This window comes from Dermochelys coriacea, chromosome 4 (assembly GCF_009764565.3).
Source record: "Dermochelys coriacea isolate rDerCor1 chromosome 4, rDerCor1.pri.v4, whole genome shotgun sequence".
Taxonomy (NCBI): Eukaryota; Metazoa; Chordata; order Testudines; family Dermochelyidae; genus Dermochelys; species Dermochelys coriacea.
The window spans coordinates 120200612-120223642 of NC_050071.1; the positions used below are offsets into that span (position 1 = coordinate 120200612).

General features: G+C 40.4%; 2 protein-coding genes across 15 annotated transcripts in view; one reads left to right on the forward strand and one right to left on the reverse strand.

The window, feature by feature from the left end:
- JAKMIP1 (janus kinase and microtubule interacting protein 1) overlaps positions 1-22817 on the reverse strand; it is a 381847-nt gene extending 359030 nt beyond the window's left edge. For 11 of the 14 annotated variants that reach the window (XM_038400934.2, XM_038400923.2, XM_038400933.2 and 8 more), the window contains exons 1-2: positions 22689-22817; positions 8364-8509 (exon numbers count right to left, since the gene is read on the reverse strand). The gene's annotated coding sequence lies outside the window, so the exon portion shown is untranslated. Of the gene's footprint in view, positions 1-8363; positions 8510-18111; positions 18274-20815; positions 20898-22688 lie in introns of those variants that run through there. The other 3 variants (XM_038400924.2, XM_043512472.1, XM_043512469.1) reach the window with 3 other exon arrangements.
- Positions 22667-23031, forward strand: part of LOC119855246 — a 37252-nt gene continuing 36887 nt past the window's right edge. Inside the window, exon 1 of the mRNA XM_043512478.1 lies at positions 22667-23028. Within this exon, the coding sequence (XP_043368413.1) occupies positions 22788-23028 (241 nt within the window). The 5' untranslated portion in view covers positions 22667-22787. The remainder of the gene's footprint in view (positions 23029-23031) is intronic.

The following is a 23031-nucleotide window of genomic DNA, read 5'->3' on the forward strand; positions in this document are numbered from 1 at the left end:
CTGTCTCCATCTTCCTCAATATCTACCAAATGCATACGTATGTTTCTGCAAGTAATGGACCTGAACAACCACTTAAAAGGGGTACCATCAACAACAAAACTTCACTTTCCCATCAGAATCTTTTCATCCATTATATTAAAAACAACACAGATTTCTATAACTGAATGAGATTAGTGGGAGAGGGATCTATTTTTCTCCAGTTTTTTTACTTTGGTGCATTATATATAGTCATGGTGTCTGTGGGCTTTCACCACACAAAAAGGAAAGAAAACAGCAACACGTGCTTTTAAAAAAATAGGAGAGTGATAATAAGTACAAATATTAATGGGGAGAGGTTGGGAGAGCCAGGTAAAATACCTGAACGAGCTTAACACATTTTGTTTTAAATTGACTAGACTGCATTAACAGCATCTATTCTAAAGGTAAAGAAAATTATATAAATGTAATCAAATAGTCCATTTATGAAGAAGAAAGCAGTCTTAAATTAAGAGTAATTTAACAAACAGGAAGCTGTCAATCTTGATAATATGGAGATAGGAAATGCCAAATCAGCCTCGGAACATGAGAGATATTTAAAGTGGTTTCTAAGACAGTTACTAGTATTTTGCAGAACACATTATTTTAAACTACACTGAATATAAAGTTGCCTTACACTAATTTACATGCAAATGCAAGAAACATTTTCATTGTCTCAAACTGTTTGGAGAATAGGGTATTCCTGCTGGGAAGTATCAGTAAAATGCAAATTCCAATTGAGAGGCTGCATAATGTTATGAAAATACTGAAAAAATTGTTCCCAAAAACAGAATGTTTTTTTAAAAGATATAGTCCTAATTAATGGAATATTTAGCAAACAGAAGAAATACGGTAACTATCATTTCAGTTTTCCTTTTAAGATATTATATACATGACAATGGCTATATACCATTCCTTACTAAACTTATTCACTTCAACTTAATATTAGGTACATAATGATTTAAAGCCCAGAAAGGAGATGAGCACCACTGGATAAGAGCACCACTCATTGAACCATAATGAAATGACACTCCTAGACCAAGGTTGTCGCAGAATACATAGATATAGCCAATGACTTCAAATACAAGACAGTTAGGGATAACCGTCATTTCAACTTACTCTTTTTAAGCAAAAAATAATGAGGAGTCCTTGTGGCAACCTTAGAGACTAACAATTTTTAAACATTTCCATAGTTTATTTCTAACCAACACACAGTTGGCTCTACTACATTGGTAGTTTTATTGGTAGTTTTTATATTATAAAGATGTTCAGGCATCAAACTCTGCCCCCACAAGTAAGGGCAGCTCAATCTCCACGGTGTAAGGCTAATCCTTACATTAATACTGGACAGTAATTAAAGGTAGTTCAGTAAGAAAGCAAATTAAATTATACAACAGCCTGTAATCTTGTACCAACAATTGGCTGTCCGAGTGTCAGGGGAAGAGGAAGAAATGAAAAAAAGGAAAATAATTTGTGTTTGAAATCTATATCTAACTATAGAGTTTAACTCCTCTGAAATTACTATACCAAATTGTCTGTACTAGAGTGTAGAAAATCACTCTGCAGTCAATGCCACCCTTTGCCCTTGAGCCAAGAAAAGCAAAACCTTCTAATCCGGTGGCCATGATGAAGGCATCAATTCCATACACACACTGCAACAAAGTAAAGACAAAAACACCCACAAAAGAAGAGCAATTCTTGACTGAATGAAACCAAATTGAAATAAGGAAGGTGTGCCTAAGGAGCAACCATAAATCGGTAAGAGAGGGGTGAGGGAAACGATGCAAAAGTCTAGTACAGACATATGAGGAATCTAGGGGTAGCAAAGTAAAATTTAAATGTGATTAAGAGGAAAAAACAAAAACTGCTGAAATAAAATCAACTATGCCCAACTTTATATATGCCATCTACCAAACAACAAAATACTAAGAAATGTAGAACCATAGAGATGAACAAGGAAGTGCAAGAAGTTAACAGTAATAAGTAAAAGAAACTACATTCAAGAGGCTGAAAACGTTACAAGAGATAGGGATCAGAAATGCCATTCACCCACATCAACAGGTGGTGGAAATTGATGGGTCCTGGTGAAAGGGGGCCTATCCCAGAGGCAAGGGAGGGAGACACTCATCAAGGGACAGTAGGTAGCTCCTCTCCTGGGAGTCTCTGGCACCCATTGGCCTGCTGTGGGAGAGGGGTTCAGTTTGGCCAGCATTCCCCAGCTCCGAGGATTTAGCCCAGCACAGAGGCCATATGAAACCTCTTTAGGCTCCATTCCAGCAATCCACCCTGCCCATCTAAACTAGGAATGGAAACCCAGACAGATGCTGCGAGTGGAATTCAAATCTAGGATCTGTTCACAAGATCATGAAGAGAGGGGCTATCCCACAGTGCCAGGCACCTACAACACAGGGCTTTACCGATCAAACACAACTCCTTTTAATGCACCTGGAAATAAATTGGTTGCCTGTGCACACATTGCTCTAATCCAATGGCTCTCAGTCTTTAGCAACCTGAGGACCCCCATTTTTATTTAAAATTTTTCATGGACTCCCAAGCCAGCTTCTAATTTTCCCCAGGGGCGCTAAACCTCCACTCAACCCCAGGCCCCGCCCCCACTCCACCGCTTCCCCAAGGCCCCACCCCCACCTCTTCCCACCCCACCCCTTCCCCTCCTCTTCCCTGCCTCTTTCCACCCCACTCCCCACTCCTCCCTCTCCCCACCAGCGCCTCCTGAACAGCTGTTCCGTGGTGTGCAGGAGGCACTGGGAGGGAGGGGCCAGAGCTGATCAGAGGGCCGGCAGCCCCGTCATGACTCACAGACCCTCTGGAAAACCGCTGCTCTAATCAAATAGGCTACTGCATTCATCATACCTGTAGCTGGAGTTTCTTTAAGAGTGATCTTTAAGAGTAACCACATGGAGATCATAGGTTCACCTCCACAATGGATTAATCCAAAGGCAGAGAAAACATATTTTTCCTAACAACGATTAAGTCTACAATAGATAAGGCACGTTGCCTTTAACATGTACTGAACCGGTGGAGTTGAAGCCTAGGGGGAAGCCTAGATTTAATTCCCCCAGCATAGCATGTTAAAGTATGCAATACATGCCTACTTTAGAGTTTTAAAACATGTTAGTTAGAACATGTTAGCTAACATAACATCTTTAAATCCTAGTCTAATAAAGGCCACAAAGTGTGAGATTGTTTCTTCACGGCTGGGACTATCTAAATAGGCAAGACAAAGATAACTAGACTAGACGACCTCTTGAGGTCCCTTCCAGTTCTATGATTCTATGAAAGGAAGTATTACCCACTTTTAACAATGGAAAATTGAGGTACAGAAAGATTATAAAGTAAAGATTTCTAAAGTGACTGGTTATCCTGGGTACTTTCATTTTAAGCAGGGCAATCTGTGTATCATGGGTACCTTTATTTTTGGGTGCTCTGCAGAAGAGTCTGAAAAGCATGCTCCTTTAAAAGTAAGTGCTGAACACTCGCCCCTCTGAAAAAAATCAGGCCTTCATTACAGTATCACGAGTTGGGAAATCAAAAATTGAAACACCCTAAAATCACTTTGGAAATTCTTGCCCTAAGTGACTTGCCCAGGATTACACAGGAAGCCTGTGGCAGAGCAAGGAACAGAACTCAGGTCTCTCGCACCCCTGTCCAGTACTTTAACCATAAGACCAATCCCCCTCAGAACTTCAACAGAGTGGGTAGGACTAATCATGAAACATACAGTGTTAAACAACTGTAGTGCCCTAATCATTGTACACAATCTTATAAATGGAGTAGGAAAAATGACACTAGTTAATTTCAAGGAGGCATTAAAATATTGATGAAAGAAGAATTTAGAAACTAGGAGAGATGCAATTTCTTTACACAGAAGTGAGACTAATTGCTAATAACAAAGGTTTAGATTATACACTGTTTATTAGCCTTAAATATTTGGAAGAAAATATATGATGTGGAAACGTATACCTAATTCCAAAGAGGGGCTGGATCTATGTAGCCTCAAAGCCTTTGATTAACCTAGCTTTTTTGTATGTTTCTTGATTATATTGTGTCCAGCAGGAATTTAACCATGTAAAAGCTGCAAGTACATTTTAAAAAACTACATATTTATTTTAAGGGAACAAATTTAGATACGTTTCTAAAACATCTGCAAGTAGTTGTGAAGCATAGCTGAATTTAGACCCTCATCTTAACACCCAGCATAGTATTAGTGCAATACCATTTTATATCCTGCTCGATTCTAAACAAGCTCTACACAGCAAGCTAATCAAGGACATAAAAAAAAAAATCTAACTTTAGCCAAGCTACAGATAAAGCCAAGGTTAATAAATTCTATCTAGTGCCAACCATGCCCTTAATTATTAGACAGCATGGCTTAAGGAAAGCTGACAGATGGTGAATGGAAGAAAACAAGGACAAGTTCTCAAAACTATTAGAATGCTTAGAAAAGACTGAGTGTCTTGTCATTCAACAGATATTACAATAATAGCACCTTTACACACAATTTTGGATAATTGAAAACATTTATATGTGAAATGGAATCAGATGCCTGTTCCTCTGAAAGAAAGAGCCACACTGATAGATTTTAATCCTTTACTTACCTTTAAGGAATTGAGAACTGCTAGATAATTTTGCAATAGATTCATAGATACTAAGGTCAGAAGGGACCATTCTGATCATCTAGTCCACCCCCTACCATAACGCAGGCCACAGAATCTCACCCACTACTCCTACGAAAATCCTCACCTATGTCTGAGCTATTGAAGTCCTCAAATCATGGTTTAAAGACTTCAGGGAGCAGAGAATCCTCCCTTAAGTGACCCGTGCCCCATGCTACAGAGGAAGGCGAAAAATCTCCAGGGCCTCTTCCAGTCTGCCCTGGAGGAAAATCCCTTCCCGACCCCAAATATGGTGATCAGCTAAATCCTGAGCATATGGGCAAGATTCACCAGCCAGATACTACAGAAAATTCTTTCCTGGGTAACTCAGATCCCACCCATCTAATATCCCATCTCAGGGGATTAGAGCTATTTACCCTGAATATTTAAAGTTCAATTACTTACCAAAATCACCTTATCCCAATACATAGTTTGTATGTCCTAATGAGTGCTCAAGGAATAATTTTACTGTAATCTCCCAAGGACTGTCACAAAAATGTGATGTATTTCCAATGAAAGTATCCAAACAAGCAAAAATTTTGTTGTACACATAGTAAATAGGGTTTCCACAATTCTAGGTCATCGTATTCCATAAATTTAAAACCTAACTTTTTTTAAAATTAGTAAATAATTTCTTTTGTATCAGTTAATTTAAGACTTTGGATTAATCTAGTGCTTGATTGACTTTGTGATCTGGTTGCTCTGAATGGAGCTAGGCACTGTGCAAACTTCTCCACTCAAGCTTTGCCATGCATTATGAATACTTACCTCACTATACAACATCTCTGCTATTCTAGTCTTGAGTTGAGGCTTTCAGTCATGACAAATTGTGTGTTGATTTTTAGATGTGGACAAATATTCACTAGGAACTAGGGTGACACCACTATTACCAAAGGTGAAACAGGGAGGAATTTCAAATCTTTGATGCTCGTGGTCTTCATGCATTCTCTGCTGGAAACTGACACTATATCAGGGAAATCTGACTCCTGACCTAACAGAACTAAGGGTATGTCTTCACTACCCGCCGGGTCAGCGGGCAGCGATCAATCCAGCGGGGATCAATTTATCGCGTCAAGTCTAGACATGATAAATCGACCCCCAAGCGCTCTCCTGTCGACTCCTGTACTCAAGCACCATGAGAGGCACAGGCAGAGTTGAGAGGGGAGTGGCAGCAGTCAACTCACCGTGATGAAGACAAGTTGATCTAAATACGTCAACTTCAGCTACGTTATTCACGTAGCTGAAGTTGTGTAACTTACATCAATTCTCCCCCCAAGTGTAGACCAGGGCTAAGTTGAACCCTTTAAAAACTTTAAAAGGAGACTCTGTTTAACCAAAGAAAGGAATATATCTGTTAGACTATCCCAGTCCAAACCCTAATGAAGTTAAAGGGAGTCTTTGAATTGACATCAATGGGCTCGCAGTCAGGCCGCAGGATCCACCTGCTGTCTGCAGCCACATGTTTTACTTTTTCAGCTAGGTAGGTAGAAGAAGATTCCCCACAACCTTATGCCAATCTGTAACCTTCTAAAAACAAAGACATTGACAAGAGCGCACTAAGTTTATCTGACTAATGTGTATAATCATAACCTACAATGCCCAATTACAGGTGTCAATAGATGAGGTTTAGGAACAAATTGACTAGTTAAACAGTAATAAGTCACCAGGACCAGATGGTATTCAACCAAGAATTCTGAAGGAACTCAAATATGAAATTGCAGAATTACTAACTGTGGTATGATATGTATCTTATCACTTAAATCCAGCCTCTATACCAGATGACTGGTGGATACTAATGTAATGTCGATTTTTAAAAAAGGCTCCAGAGGCAATCCCAGCAATTACAGGCTAGTAAGCTTAACTTCAATACCAGGCATGCTGATTGAAACTACAGAATAGAACAGAATTATCAGACATATGGATGAACATGATACGTTGTGATCAAGTCAATACAGCTTTTGTAAAAGGAAATCATGCCTCAACAATCTATAAGAATTCTTTGAGAGGGTCAAAACATATAGACTAGAGATCCAGTGGATATAGTGTACTTGGACTTTCAGAAAGCCTGTGTCAAGATCCCTCGCCAAAGGCTCTTCAACAAAGTAGGCAGTCATGAGATAAGAGGGAAGGTCTTCTCATGGATCAGTAACTGATTAAAAGACAGGAAACAAAGGGTAGGAATAAATGATCAGTTTTCAGAATGGAGAGAGGTAAATAGCGGGGGTACCTCAAGGATCTGTATGGGGACCTGTGCTGGTCAACATATTCATAAGTTATCTGGAAAAAGAGGTAAACAGTGAGGCGACAAATTTGCAGACACTAAAAAATTACTCAAGATTGTTAAATCCAAAGCTGACTGTCAAGAATTACAAAGGCATCTCACAAAACTAGGTGACTGGACAACAAAATGACAGGTGAAATTCAATGTTGATAAGTGAAAGTAATGCACATTGGAAAACAAACCCAACTATATATACACAAAACGATGGGGGTCTAAATTAGATGTTACTACTCAAGAAAGAGATCTTGAAGTCATCGTGGGTAGTTCTCTGAAAACGTCTGCTCAACATACAGTGGCAGTCAAAGTGCTAACAGAATGTCAGAATCCTTAAGGAAAGGGATTGATAATAAAACATAATGCCACTATATAAATCCATGGTACACCCACATCTTGAATAATGCATGCAGTTCTAGTTGTCCCATCTCAGAAAAGACGTATTAGAATTGGAAAAGATGCAGAGAAGGTGATGAAAATTGATTAGGGGCATGAAATAGCTTCCAAATTAGGAGAGATTAAAAAGACTGGGACTGTTCAACTTAGAAAAAAAAGCTAACAAAGGAGGGGATATGATAGAGGTCTATAAAATCATGGATGGTATGGAGAAAGTGATTAAGGAAGTGTTATTTACCCCTTCAGAAACACATGATCCAAGGGTCACTCAATGAAATTAATAAACAGCTAGTTTAAAAAACATAAGGAATTACTTCTTCACACAACGTATAGTCAACCTGTGGAACTTGTTGCCAGGGGATGTTGCAAAAGCCAAAAGTATAACTAGGTTCAAAAAAAGAATTAGAGAAGTTTGTGGGGATAAATCCATTAATGGCTATTAGCCAAGATGGCCAGGGATGCAACCCCATGCTCTGGGTGTCCCTAAGCCTCTGACTGCCAGAAGCTGGGACTGGAGCATAGGCGTTGTATCGCTCGACAAACTGCCCTGTTCTGTTCATTCCCTCTGAAATATCTGGCACTGGCCACCATAGGAAGACGGGATACTGGGCTGGATGGACCATTGTTCTGACCCATCAGGGCTGTTCTTATGTACACCAAATGTATTAACTTCTCATTTGACAACAATGCATACTGCAGTTAAATGAATAGCCATTAACTTTTTTTGGCTATAGGTCAAGACTGAACAGCTTTGGGAGATGAAGAACTTGTTTAATACCTGCCTGGATTGTGCTCAGTGACTGTAATTAGTATCATCAGTCTCCTACACTGTAAAAAGATATTCTAACTTGAAACATAAAACTGATAAGTGCATAAATAACACCGCTTATAATTATTTATATTGCCAGATATTTAACAAGCTATTTTGTTCCACATTATTTATATAGCATTTTGGTGTGTGTGATATTGTATGAAATATGCAGGTCAAATACCTGTCAACTTACCATCTATGGGTCCAAATCCTGCTTTCATCAACTTCAAAGAGTGAAGGATCGGACCCATGATTTCAATCGGAGCTCAACAACTCTCAGCATCATGCCCATACAAATTCCGTGAGTCAGGAACTTCTTTTCTTTTGTCTCCTGAGGTGCTACATAATGGAAATAAAATGAAACAAAATAATGTATTTGTACTGATGAATTTTCATAATTAGTCTTCTCTATGCATCTGTTAGAAGCACTCTCAGGATGAGACCCTAAGACATAGCAAGGGATGCTGACTGTATCAACAAAAGATCATGAGAAATGAATTGTCAGATCCACTTCTTGATCGTGCTGATTGTATTTTTATTAGCAGGTATACTGAAATGAAGAGCAGTGTCCAGAGTAGCAAGTCTGCAGTGACCATACATCTGTAGTCAAACGGTTGCACTGTATCTGAATAACTAATGAATATTTAAATTACAAAATAAAATAAATAAATAAGTGCAAATAAAGTTTAATTTTGAATCCACACAAATTGGAAAAAATATATAATGAATAAGAAGCCAGGAGCAATTTTCTCTGTGCTTCACTTTTTAAAAAATTGCTACATTTCTAACTTGCCAAGAAGGTGAACCAGTCAGATAATTTGTTTGTCCAGCTAGATTATGTTGTCTTTGGATTATCCACATATTAGTTTAACAGTACAACCAGAGTGCACCATATTTAACTTGACAAGATAGGGTCCCATCTATGTAATACTGCATACTTTAGAATCTTCTAATGAGTTACCACAGCCTAAACCAGATATGCTAGGCAGCAAGACCACTAGTTTGTCTTCTTTCTAAACAATAGTGAGAACAATTTATTTGTCAAAAATTGCTGCACAACATAAAGAGCTCTCCAGTTAAAGATTATGATCAATATATTCAATACACGCATGACTTAATTTCTTTCTCCATTAACTCACATTTGTAACATGGAAGGTTTATTTTTCTTTGCAGTAAATTAACCAGACTACTGCTACTAATAAATAATAACACCATATAACTTTTCCATAGCACTTTTCATCAGTGAAGCCCAAAGCACTTTACAAAGGAGGTCAGTATCATTATCCCCATTACACAGATGGGGAAATCGAGGTACAAGGAGGTGGCATGAATTGCCCAAGGTCACCCAACAAACTGATTACAGAACTAGGAACAGAACCAAGGTGTCCAGAGTACTAGTTCAGTGCTCTACCAAGGAGGCCACATTGCCTATCCCAACTAAAAGAAGAGAACAGTTTAACAATGAGAATAATTAACCATCTGAATTAGTTTACCAAGGGAAGTAATAGATTCTCCACCACTTGGGGTCTTTAAATTGAGAGTGGGTGCCTTTCTACATGTTCAATTACAAGTTATTGGACTTGATGGAGAAATTACTGTGTGAAGTTCTACAGCCTGTGTTTTGTAGAAAAGCAGATTAATTATTGTAATGGTCCCTTCTGAACCTTAGAACAAGAACATTCTTTCCTAGGAACAGCTTAGTTTCCTAAAGGAAGCACCCAAGGGGAAATATTCTTTCCAGTTTCAGGCTCTGTCATTCACCCACCAACATGGCAGATGCACAGGGCACTACAGATCACCTGAGGGAGGAAGTCAGCCTTGTATCATTCAACATCCGCCAGATGATCAGGACTGACATTAATGAAACACTAAAGGGAGCTCAGTTCACTCCTTCAAGCAGAAGGCCAGCTATAGTGACAAGAAGCATACATAAAATAGTGAGAAAAGGTAATAAAAGGGTAGTGGGAGGAAAGTGAGAGTAACGCTCATAAATGTGCATTTCAGACCCAGGCCACTTGTCACAGAACCCCTTCCAGACCCCTTGAAGACACACGGTTTGTGGGTTTGGAAAGACAAAGCAGAGTGCAGGAGATAATGATATCACAGCTTGGGATGGGAAAAGGAAGAACACCTCTGACAAAGAAAAAAATTAAGAATGTGACATGATGATTGGTTTATCAGTTTAGAACATGAAAATCCGTATCTAATGTTTCTGTGTTTGGCTACAGCCAGATTGCCTGAAGCTGGGAGTGGACGACAGGGGATGGATCACTCAATTATTGCCTGTTCCGTTCATTCTCTCTGAAGCACTGGCATTGGCCACTGTCAGAAGACAGGACACTGGGCTAGATGGACCATTGGTCTGACCCAGTATGGCCGTTCTCATGTTCTTAAGATATTATATCAATGTTTTTTGAAGTACTTTATGCTGCACTCTAAATAGGACATGATTCAACAGACTTGAAGGGTATGTGTTATATGGACCATCTTAGTTTACCTTAGAAGTTCCTCAGTAACAGTGGCTATTTTTCTCAACACTGTTTCTAGTGATAAATTGCTACTTTGCATCACCACAGTGGGTGCTTTTTACACTGGAGATGGGATTCACAAAAAGCAGTAAGAAATGTGCTAGGTGCAGAGACCCAGGATTTTAAATTTCCACATCTTCTCTCGGGCCTTCTGATTACAGTCTCTGCTGCTACATCCGGTCAGCAGATTTCAAGAAAAGGAGAACATCAGCTGTGACAGGGATGAAGGAGAGACATGGAATTCTAAAAGCCAAACAAGGCCAGCAGACCATAAACATGGAATCTTGGCTTCAGATGGTAATTATTTCTCAGCAAAGCTAAGGCTATCATTCAGTGAAAAATTCTTCCACCAATGTATCCCTCTACAAATCAAATACAAAGCTGCTTCAGAGGGTAGATATTTTACATTTATTTTACTAAGATTTTTTAGTAGAAACAGTAGTGACTAAAGAAATAAATGGCTTTGTTTTGAAAAAATAAATTAGGGTAAAAAGGGGAATGGAGGAGGGAAGGAAAAGAATATATCTGGTGACTGGCAGCCTGAGCCCTAAGCTTGTTTAACTATTACATACAAACAGATCAGAGATTTGTTCTGTGATGGGAATCAGGCAGTCTGTGAATCCCATTATCTCTTCTACCACGTGGTCAATCACTCAATTAAGGTGCTGCTTTTTCACCATGAATATGCAGTCCAAACACTTCTATCAGGACAATTAGTCTGGGATGTGTCTCAGCACAAAGACTGTTTTTCTTAAGATTACCATACCAAGATTTCCTGAATTACATTTCATGCTTATCACAAGGACCTGGAAAGTGACAGAGTGTACAAGGCAATGTGTAACAGCAACACACAAAGCAATGGAAAAACTAAATCCAATATCTCTTTTGTTAAAGAACCCATGAATCTCTTTCCAGTGGTTACAAATGACCAGGCAGCACAGATAATGAAGGATTAGTATGTTAATTACCCTAAACTCATCAACTTGGCTTATCTCTTACTTTAACTACTACACTCTTTTCTCTTTTAAATGTAGAAACACTATTATTTTCATTTTTCTGAAATATCATCCAGATTAACTAACAGTCTGGTTAGTCACAAAAATAACTAAAAACAAAAGACATCAAGTTCCATGTCTATTTTGTTTCCAACTTCTATATCAGAGTTGGTCAGTTGGCAAGTGAGGAGATGCTTTTTTATGTACCAACAATGCAAATCCAAGCAGGAGTACAGGAGAGTGGTCACACACAAATGAATTCTGTCTCTTATACCCAGGCAGTGAAAATAATTCAACAAGGACCAAATTCTCAACCCCCTGGCAAGGGCCATTCACTTGGCATTTTGTACGCAGCATCTCCATAGGTGCAGAGGACAGACTCCTCCCCACCTTTATGGGTATCAACACAGCCGTTACTGCAGACTTTAGCCTGCACTGGCATGTGGCATATCTCTTCTCACTCAATCCAAGACAATGGAGCCACACGGCCTGCGATGTACGAGTCCCACTTCCTGGGTGCTGCTACATAGATCCACATCATGCAGAGATGTTCTAATCCCCCTACATGGCCTCTGTAGTTTGTCTGCACCCCAGCCCCCTGGATAGAAGAACCACAATACATTTAGAACCCAGAAGGGGTCTATCCATGGAGTGTTTTCCCATGGAAAGAAAAGCAGAAGGGTGATAGAGGCCTGATGCTAAGAGCACAGCTGAAAGCCCTGCTAGTGTGCACATTAGAGGTTTGTTATTAAAGAAAACTGCTATTATTACTTGGACACACATAGATCAGATACCCTGAGAAAAGGAATACAGTTTTTAGGGTCACTTTTCCAGCTGTAACCACACTTAGAAAAATTCCATTAAAACAAAGACATGGCATGGTATCTGCTAATTATATGTTTCAGAGTAGCAGCCGTGTTAGTCTGTATTAGCAAAAAGAAAAGGAGTACTTGTGGCACCTTAGAGACTAACAAATTTATTAGAGCATAAGCTTTCGTGAAGTGAGCTGTAGCTCACGAAAGCTTATGCTCTAATAAATTTGTTAGTCTCTAAGGTGCCACAAGTACTCCTTTTCTTTTTGCTAATTATATAATATCCAACCTGATATCTTCATATGCAAAGATTACATTGAATTCAGAAAGACTGAAAAAAGCATGTTTGTAAACAGTAATAAAAACTACACATTTAAATAAATATGAAGTTATGGCCATGTAGTGTAATCTGAATACAAATATAAATCAGTATAAGATTATTACGATCACATCACATAAATTCTTATAATTATGATTCTCCTACCCCCAAACACCTATGTCACTCACTCAGTCTTATACGGACAATCTCACTGGAGGAGAAGTGGAGAAAGTGTGCATTATATAACTGAGAAAACTCACACTGCACTACATACTGGAAAAGGCTTAACTGCATTTGACACAAGAGGCTGATATTTATCATGAGTGAAGAGGAAGAGAACTGCAGTGAATGAAAAAGCAGGTTATGTAGGAGGAAATGTTTTTTTGTTTTTTTTTACTAAAGCTGTGAAAATAAAAACAGATTACCCTGAGGGTGAGGGGGAAAGCATCTGAACAAGTTCTTTTTCTCAAAAGGAGAGCTTTACAAGTGATAGTTATAAAATGCAAAGACAAGAAAGAGCTCCTACTGTACATACCTATAGTATCTACATAAGGCACAAGGCATTCTCCTGCTAGACCAATGTTTCATATGAAAGCTGACAAAACAATTTGTTTTTTTCCTGCCGTGCCAAATGTGCAATGAGCACCAGTTTTCAGAACTGTGCTTTCTGTATTATGGGGAACAGACCGACAGGTTTCTCTCCTTGACATACTTCTACAGTGATTATTCCAAGCAGATCAAACTCTTCTGATATCAGAGAATAAAACAATGTACCTGCACATAGCTTACTATTCCCATCAGCCTGATTCAAGAGAGGAACAGAGTGTATAAACCCAAATTACAGGATTGTTTCTCCATTTACTGAAAGTAAAGATTTAGGCCCTGATCCTGTGATTCACTGTATATGACAGGACTAAAGTCAACAGGGCTCCACACAAATGAAAAAATCCAGCCACAACAAACTGCAGAATAAGGGCCTTGAACAGCCCAATATTGTTAGAAACGTTATCATGATTTTTGTTTTTAATTCAAAGCAAACTGTTTGTTTGGATTTAAACATTGTACTGCATTGTCTGTGACACTGTTCTAGCATTGGAGAATCAGAGAATAAAATGTATAAGTGAAGACTTGAATTCTTTAAATTCATTCACTTTTAACAATCTAAGCAATTGTTAGAAATACAAAGTGTTGGTGTTGTTTGTTTGTTTAAAGAACATGCAAATTTTAACTTGACAGAGCCCCTCTAAGACCAGCATTGATGACATGTATATCATCGGTGATCCCTCAAGGGCGAGGATGATTTCTTTCACAGGTTTTATTTTTCATGGGTCCTTTGGTGGCTGAGGAGTCCGATCCTTGAGCCACAGGCTCACTGGCAGACATTGCAGGTGGTGTTGGAAGACAGGGTTGGGCCATGATTGCTGCGTGACAGTTGTCTGTCCTTTCTTTGCTGGTGTTTTTCCTGCGACCAGGGCAATGCAATTTTCCTCAAAAGTGGACATTCTCTCTCCAACAAGTCTTTGCCAGTTATCCCTATCCTGGGCTGCTGTCTCCCTCCCAGTGTGTGGTGTAGATGCCACATCTCTTGATGTTTATCTTGAGAGTGTCTTTAAAGCGTTTCTTTTGGCCTCCCTGTTTCCTCTCTCCTTTGGTGAGTTGGGCATACAGCAGTTGTTTTGATGGATATATATGTTGATATACCTAGCAGCCCTGCTAGAAGTATTCCACAACCTAAAATTTTAACATGTTGGATAAAATGTACTCTGGGAAGAAGGCTCTGTGCACCACTTTATTCACCCCTTAGGCTCAAGCTGAATGAAAACCTTGGGGCCCTTAGGCTCCCATGAATTTTAGTGGGCTTTGGATCAGGGCTCTAATAGTATTTGCCCTTTAAAGGCTGAAGTGGGACACAAGGTCCTCTGCCCAGGGTGAATTTCACCAATTGAAAATTACCTTCAGAATGGGCAAGTATAGAAATTGGGGGAAGGTTCTTATCCAAGGGCATGTCTATGCAGGGAAGGGGACCCAGGAATAAGAAAAGTTCTGTGCCAAAATTTTCCCACCTCATCAACAAGGCTCCCGACTCAGACACCTACTCCTACCTATTTTTTCCACTCAGTCTTTTACCACTCATCCAATCTGTGTTTCTCTCACATCACCAACATATCCATTTCCCACAGAACCTCTTCAGGCTTGTCAACTCAAGGACATTACTGGCATAGTATAGTGGGATAGATGCTTTCCACTAAGCTGTTTCTGGAATAGCTCCCTCATGTGTGGGCATACTATTTTGAAATTCTGGATTAAAGATGCTTTTATTTAGGAGCAGCCTGTCCAAAGAGGGAGTTATTCTGGAATAGTGAGAGCAGAAAATAATTTTCTTGCTACAGTTATGCCGGGAAATTTTCCCGGTGTATTTTTTCTTTGTTGTTATTAATGTCAAGGCGAGACTACTAATGTAAAGGCAAGACTATTGGCCACGCAGTCCTCAGGTAGCATGCTACTGAGAGTAAGAAATCCTACAAGCTTACTACAAAAATCAGAGGCTGTCAAAGCTTCCTATTTAGTACGATGCCATAATAAATAACCACTGAGAAATGCCGCCATGCAGAAAATCCACAAAAATAAAAAATGGGACTGTGTAAGGAGTCAAGGAAAAGACAAAGTAACATGCATAATACCCTACAACTATAAGGTAACTTACTACAGGGGGAAAAAATACTGTACATCATTGCTGTCTAAGAGCCAGATTCTTCAAAATTCCACTCACTTTGGCACATTCCACCTCTCAGCCAGTCACATACTTTCTGCACCAGGAGAGTCAGGACTACAGAAGTCCAGACAGAACAACCTCTTTCCCCCGGCCACCCCCCCAATTCTGACATTCCAGTGTAAACCTGAAGTTCCCAAAGCTGTTAACATTCTTCATGACAGCCCTGAATCTGTCGTATTCTTGACAGACAAAAAGAATATGGAAAATTAAACCTACAAAAATATTTCCTCACTAGCAAAGAGAGAAATAAAGTGTGTGTTACGTGGAGAAAGACAAAACACATTCACATAAATAAATAAAATAAATAATAATAATAAATATGTTGGTCAAGAGCTGGAGAACTAAAACACTGGACAACATTTACACTATTGAATGTAAAAAAAATAAAGTTTACTCTTTATAATGTGTGGGGTTGTTTCAGAGTAAACTCTGTGATACAATAGTAGCCAAAGCACCAAGCAAAAGTTAAGGGATTATGTTGAATAGATGCAGCGAGTCACCTTCTCTAAGTCTATCATTGATGTTGGTCCACTGAATGCTCTTAGTTTCCCCATAGTGAAATTCAGTTTGCACTCATCTTTCTAAAGCAATTCTCATGAGACCCAATATGTACAACTAGGATAGAATGCACTTCTGATTTAAATAAAAAGTCAAGGAATGGGAGAGAGATTGCATGTGAATGGATTCTTCTTTATGAAAGAAAGATCTGCAATGTATTTGGATGGAATCCAGTCAAGAAGAAAAATGAGTTATAACAAAGTCTACATCAAGCCAGTGCCACCCAGCTGTTAATGAAAGATGAAGACAGGATCTGTTCCAATGAAAATGTCAAGATGCAGTTAAGTACATAAGAATGGCCATACTGGGTCAGACCAAAGGTCCATCTAGCCCAATGTCCTGTCTTCCGACAGTGGCTAATGCCAAGTGCCCCCCGAGGGAATGAACAGGTAATCTTCAAGTGATACATTCCCTGTCGCTCATTCCCATCTTCGGGCAAACAGAAGCTAGAGACATCATCCCTGCTCATCTTGGCTAATAGTCGTTGATGGACCTATCCTCCATGAATTTATCTAGTTCTTTTTTGAACCCTGTTATAAGTCTTGGCCTTCACAACATCCTCTGGCAAAGAGTTCCACAGGTTGACTTTGCATTGTGTGAAAAAACCCTTCCTTTTGTTTGTTTTAAATGACCCGCCTATTAATTTCATTTGGTGACCCCTAGTTCTTGTGTTATGAGAAGTAGTAAATAACACATCCTTATTTACTTTCTCCATACCAGACATGATTTTGTAGATCTCAATCATATCCCCACTTAGTCGTCTCTTTTCCAGGCTGCAATGTCCCAGTTTTATTAATCTCTCCTCATACGGAAGCCGTTCCATACCCCTAAACATTTTTGTTGCCCTTTTTTGAACCTTTTCAATTCCAATATATCTTTTTTGAGATGGGGAGATCACATTTGCAAGCAGTATTCAAGATGTGGGCATGCCATGGATTTATATAGAGGCAATATAATATTTTCTGCATTATCATCTATCCCTTTCTTAATGATTCCCAACATTCTGTTCGCTTTTTTGACTGCCGCTGCACATTGAATGGATGTGTTCAGAGAATTATCCACAGTGACTCCAAGATCTGTTTCTTGAGTGGTAACAGCTAATTTAGACCCCATCATTTTATACGTATAGTTGGATTACTTTTTCCAATGTGCATCTGTTAAGTGGCATCTGTGCAGGCTGGAAGCACTGTAAGAGTGATGCTCTTCACCTCTAGAGGAGGGTTTGCCTCATAGTCACAGCATCATCTTCCAACACCTCAGCAATCAGTTTAAGGAAGCCGTCCTGCAGCAATATCACCATCACAACTAGATCCCTCCACCCTATGGGATGGATTTTGAAGTGCAGTTTCACACACAGGGAAGGCAGAAAGGATTAAATGAAGAAATCGTCACAGTATCAGAAAAATGATAGACCCACCATACCCACCTATATGTATTTGCTTAGATTCAAGGTGAAAGGGAGACTATTTCCCACTCCACTGCAATGGGGTGGGGGAGAAAAAGGAGTTAGTGAGGAGAGGGACAAGATGGTATAGGGGATTGGTAAGGGAATAGGGAACCTTGCACCTTTAGCCCATCAGTTCAAATCCAGCCCAGATAGGTAGGGATTTAAACAGCATCTGACAGCTATAGGAAGTGTTACTGTGACCTCACAAAGGAATCCACATAAAAAATCATTCCAATTGTCACCATCTTGGGACATATCAACAAAATGAATGGACAGAATGAAACGCCCCTCAATCTACATGTGGTCACTACAGAACACAGCTAAGAAAAGTGTGAAGAAGATTGCACTATAGCTGTCTGTTCTTGCTCCCATTATATGAATAAAGGAAAGGAATTCAGTCTCCAGGGCCAGCAAGCTGCCACCTAGGTTGCTTTCTTTTAAAACAAGATGATGACAAGATACTAGAACAAAATTTCACAGAAGGGAAAAAAAAGGTTCCTCATTCTTACCTGAATAGCTAAATCAAAGCAAGGAGGAGAGTAGGTAAAGCTCAAAATGTAATTACCATTAGCTTTAACAGAAGTAACATATGTGCATCCTATAGAGGATATTCCCAGAAGACAATGTATTTCCTTTTCAGCACATGCTGAAAATTCAACTAAAGCAAAAGTGAAACTACGACATGCAGTAGCGTCACACTGACAATGACACTTCCGTACAGAACAAGGAGGTGACAGCTAAATAAACAAGGGTGACTGAAAATAACTGACAGCCATACCTTTTTAGAGTGGCTCCAAGATACTCAAGAGGTAAAAGGGGGACTATGGCTGAATTCAATGGCACTTTGACATATGACACATACATGAGGAAATATGACATGTACATGAGTTTCAACTTGGGAAATTGTAGCTTAGGCAAAAGATTGCTAAAATAGCCTGAAAGAAAGTAAAAAAGAGTGAGACAGGAGAAAACTTCACAAAGCAAACAAGAGAGTTGCTGAGTTGATCCTGCAATGACCTGCAACAACAGAGCCCTGCACAGTAATTGGGGCTGCAGTTAGCAACACCTGAAAGAGGTTCACACAGAGATGACCATGCAGATAGCTTGTCTCTTTTAACCTTTACATTGATTGATTAATCAGAGTTTCACCTCCAGAAAAAAAAATGTTAAATCAATAGTACCAGATCTTAGAAAAAAAGACCAAATTAGCTTTCTGCTAGCATTTCACACCTACTACCCAGCACTCCAAAAAAAAAAAAATAAAATAAAAAATAAGCCTGTAATGCCAGGGAACTTCCTTCATTTTCAACCATTCCCCACCATTAGACTGAACTAACAAACAAAGACACTGTGGACTATACTACCTGAAGGAAATGAAGCTCACCCAAACTAGTAATTTGTTTATTCATAGTTTCTAAAGGCCCCTTACATATTCCTTTAGGTCTCGTATCCTTTGCTAATCTTTCCAGGCTCCTGACCTCAGAAACGTAGTTTCAGTGAATCAGGAGAAACCCAAGTAAATATAGTGGAACATTTAAAAAAAAATCTACATATATTTAACAAAATCCCTCCACAAAGCCAAAGGATGGGGAGGTAGATAAATTAGTGGTTGCCATAAGACCCAACTATGGGTTTTTTTTCCCCTTAATTTCAAAAAAATTCCCCTCCACAAAGTCTCTTATCATATTATGGAGACATTGTGAACAATTAACAAAATGCACTGTGACTATATAGTGATAGGCTCAAAAGTAGCAAAACCAAGCATCAAACAGCAGGCAAGACAACCTTTCACTCTGTATTCCTGATTTCACAAAGTGCCTTCTCTAAGCTCCTCCACACACCCAGAGTCAGGTAGAATCCCAGCTTATCAGAACATACTCTAAACCCACCTGCAGGCAGATGCCTCCCAAAATTCTTTGGGTGTTTATATATGTAAAAACTACACACATTCTATATTAATAAAAGAGTACGTCAAATTCAGAGGTGGTTGTGGGGAGAAATTGGGGACCCAGGCATAAGAAGAGTTCTGTGCCAAACTTTTCCCATCTCATCTCATAAAGGGAAAAGAACCCCATGTTCCAGAATATTAAGAGAATGGATTTTCAGACCCGTCCCTGAACACAGCAACAAGGATAAGAGAACTCTATGTGCTTCCCCTTCACTTAAACCACAGGTCCCAGTAAAGTAAAGGGAGATGATGTAGGACTTTAGGTGAGGAACTGAGCTACAGAAGCCTGCAAAAGTCTTGAAATTAAGATATTCATGCTAAATTTTTTTCCAAAATTCACCATAATTCACACAAAGCCTCCAGTGACTGAGGACATCTCTGTTCCTGGAATACAGTGGGTTAAAAACTCCAAAACACACATTCACATAAACAGAAAATATTATGTTGTTTCTGTTTTTCAGAATTCAGAATGTATTGATTTTTCCCCATGGCATTTTTAGTTGAAACCATTAAAGAAATTCTCAATTTATCAGGAACTAGGTTTTCATAATAGTTTTTCAAAATAAAAAGTTTTGAAAATTTTTAAAAATTGAAGAGCACCTTTTTTTCCATTTCTGAAAAGAGGTCATTTTTCAAAGAAAAAATTTCTCACAAAAAATCTGCTCTACCTTGGAAAAATATTCAGTTGGTATCACTCCCCTAACTTACATCAGGCATAGCTCTGGGATGGTTTTACTGGGGTGGGAGAGTGAGTTAGGGTTTGAGATATGTTTTTCTGTATTGTTTAGGAAAACAATTTATATGAGTGGGTGATGTACGTTAATGATTGTCCTACATTTAGTATTAATTTTTAATGTAAAAATTATAGTTGAAATCTGCACATTTGTGGCCGTTGGTCTACGTTATGTATGTCTGGAATTAAGGCTGCTGTTAGTTGTTCAGAATGATGGTGGATGTGGGTGGATAGAAATAATGGAAGATGAGAAGGGAAAATGATGAGTAAAGCATAGGTCCAGCATTGAATGACTTTGCTTATTTCCTTGTTTTTTAGAGTCTGCATTGGAAAGCTATGCAGTGTAGCAACCTTACCTTAAAGTTAAAGATATTTGTGCCAAGACCCCACTAAATATATAATCAACATTGATATATATTCACATAGATAGCAGTCAATACATGTATGTATTATATACTCAATATGCCCCCTTGCAGAGTCCCAGCATCCAACACCCCTGCATACATTTGTCCCCTTTAGCTCCTCAACTCACCACTCCACTCGAGCAAACCATGAAATGCAGTTTCTGCCTTTGCCACCTAATATGTGCGGAAGTCAGAGCAGCAACACCGCTCCTGCAAACATACATGTATCAGTAGATCAGTAGTCTATTATCAGTAATCTCAATATCATGTAAAAGATGCATACATGCACATTTGCAGAAGCAAGGCCTAAGAATGTGATAATGATCTCTGTGAGGGGAAGTCACAAAAGAAAGGATTCTTGAAAGGAAGTGGAATTAATTTTCTTCCCAGCCATAAAGTTCACTAGATGCATTTTACACAATTACTCATTTGAAAATAAATTTTATTAGGGATTTAGGGTGGGGGGAGGATTATTGTTTTACATTGATAGCGTTTTTTTATTTTCAGGCAACAAGTTACATTTGAATCAATTTGAATCATTTAGGGGACTAATGATGTATGGTTGGATGATAAATGTGATAATTAAACTGTAAATATTTAACAGCATGATAATCAAAAAACACTGCATGTTTGCTGGTTTAAACTATACCCTCCTTCACTTCCCTTTTTAATCAAAAATAAACCCCTTCTTCTCCACTGAGCTCCATGCACTTGCAGAGGCCTAAAATCTGAAGGCTGTTTGTGGTGCTCAAGTGAACGGGGGAGGGGGGAGAGAAAAAACAGTTCTCAAATCTCAGCCAGTCATTAAAGATATATAGACAGGCAAACAAACAGGAATTACATTGAAAATAGACGTGCAGACTACTCATCCAAATCTCCAGAACAGTATGTTTTTTAAATGTTGACACAGAAAAGGACATTGAAGACAACCACTTGTGTGCTTTTAAGCAAGTACATTATATAAATAATGTTTATTAGGAGCCCCATCACCCTCTGAACACCTTGCATAAATGAAGGCCTTATCCTGCAAATCCTCTAAGTGCAGGCCTCTTATCTACTTCAGGGGGAATTCCATGCTCGTAGGGCTTGCAGTTTTGGATCCAAATCCTGTTGGCCTCTCTCAAATGAATAGTCCCCATTGAAATCAAGGAAAGCAAAATTTGATGTCAAATAATACCAATAAAAAAGGAAATAAACAAAATAGAAACCCTAAAAATACAGAGGGATGAATATAGAGACATACATAGGACAATTGTCCCCCCCCCCCCCGAAGGTCTGAGATGGATAGCTCAGCCTCATTCATGCCAGCTCCCCCTCCAGCAGAACAGAGCAGTGAGGGGAGCAGAGGGGCTTTACCCGATCTCCCTCAGAGAGTTTGTTAGGGAGGCCCCCACCGCCTTTAAACGAGTGGACAATAGCACCTAAGGAGCGATGAAATCCCTTTTAAGCAAGGCGCTCCCCAGCCCCACCCGAGCTCTTCTGATGGCTGCTCCAGAGTTGCAGAGAGGTGGAGACCACAATCAGCCGGACAGTGAGACCATCCTGCATCAGATTGAGCATCTGAAGGGCTAGCATCGGCGCCCACCCCATAGCCTCCTGCGTGGGGGCAGGCGGGGGGGTTAGGAGGCAGTTTTCCGCAGTGAGCAGCAGCCCCGGGGATGAATGCAGCAGGGTGGATCCCCACAGCTCTGCTCACGGCGGTGCTGGAGGTGGCAGCGCAACTTATTGCGCCCCACCCAGCAGGGCCGGGGGGGGGGGGTCCCGGCGCCGGGTCCAGCTCCCAGGGGTCAGAAGGGTAGGCGGGGAAAGGGCTCCCCCTCGCAATGGGCTAGAGAAAGGGAAGAGTAGAAAGGAGCAGCCTGGCACACAGCCCAGCCGTGCCCACTCCCCCAGGGCGGCACTTGGTACCCACTCGCCCCACGCCATCCAAGGCTCCGGGCTCAGCAGCAGCAGCATCCTTCGCCCCTCACCTCCTCACTCACCCCGCCCCGAGGTGCTCACCAGCGCCGCAGCGGAGCCAGCTGCCCGCCGGGCTTCCTACGCGCTCGCTGGGACGCGGCCCCCGGAGGAACCGGCGGCTGCGGCTACAGCGCCGTCTGGATGCAGCTGGGGAGCAGGCGGCGCCGCCCCGCCCAGTGTCTGTACCTAGAGACCGGCTCGGGCCCCGCCCCTGCTCCCCAGCTGGCCCCGCCGACCCGCCTCCGGGAGGCGGAGAGCGCCGCTCCCCCACGGTGCCCGCCCCTGCCGCGGCCCCTCCAGTCTCTCCGCAGCCCACCGGCTCCCTCGGGCTTTGCCCGCCCGAGCCCCGGGGAACGGCCTCGGCGGCGGCTCCAGCGGGCGGGTG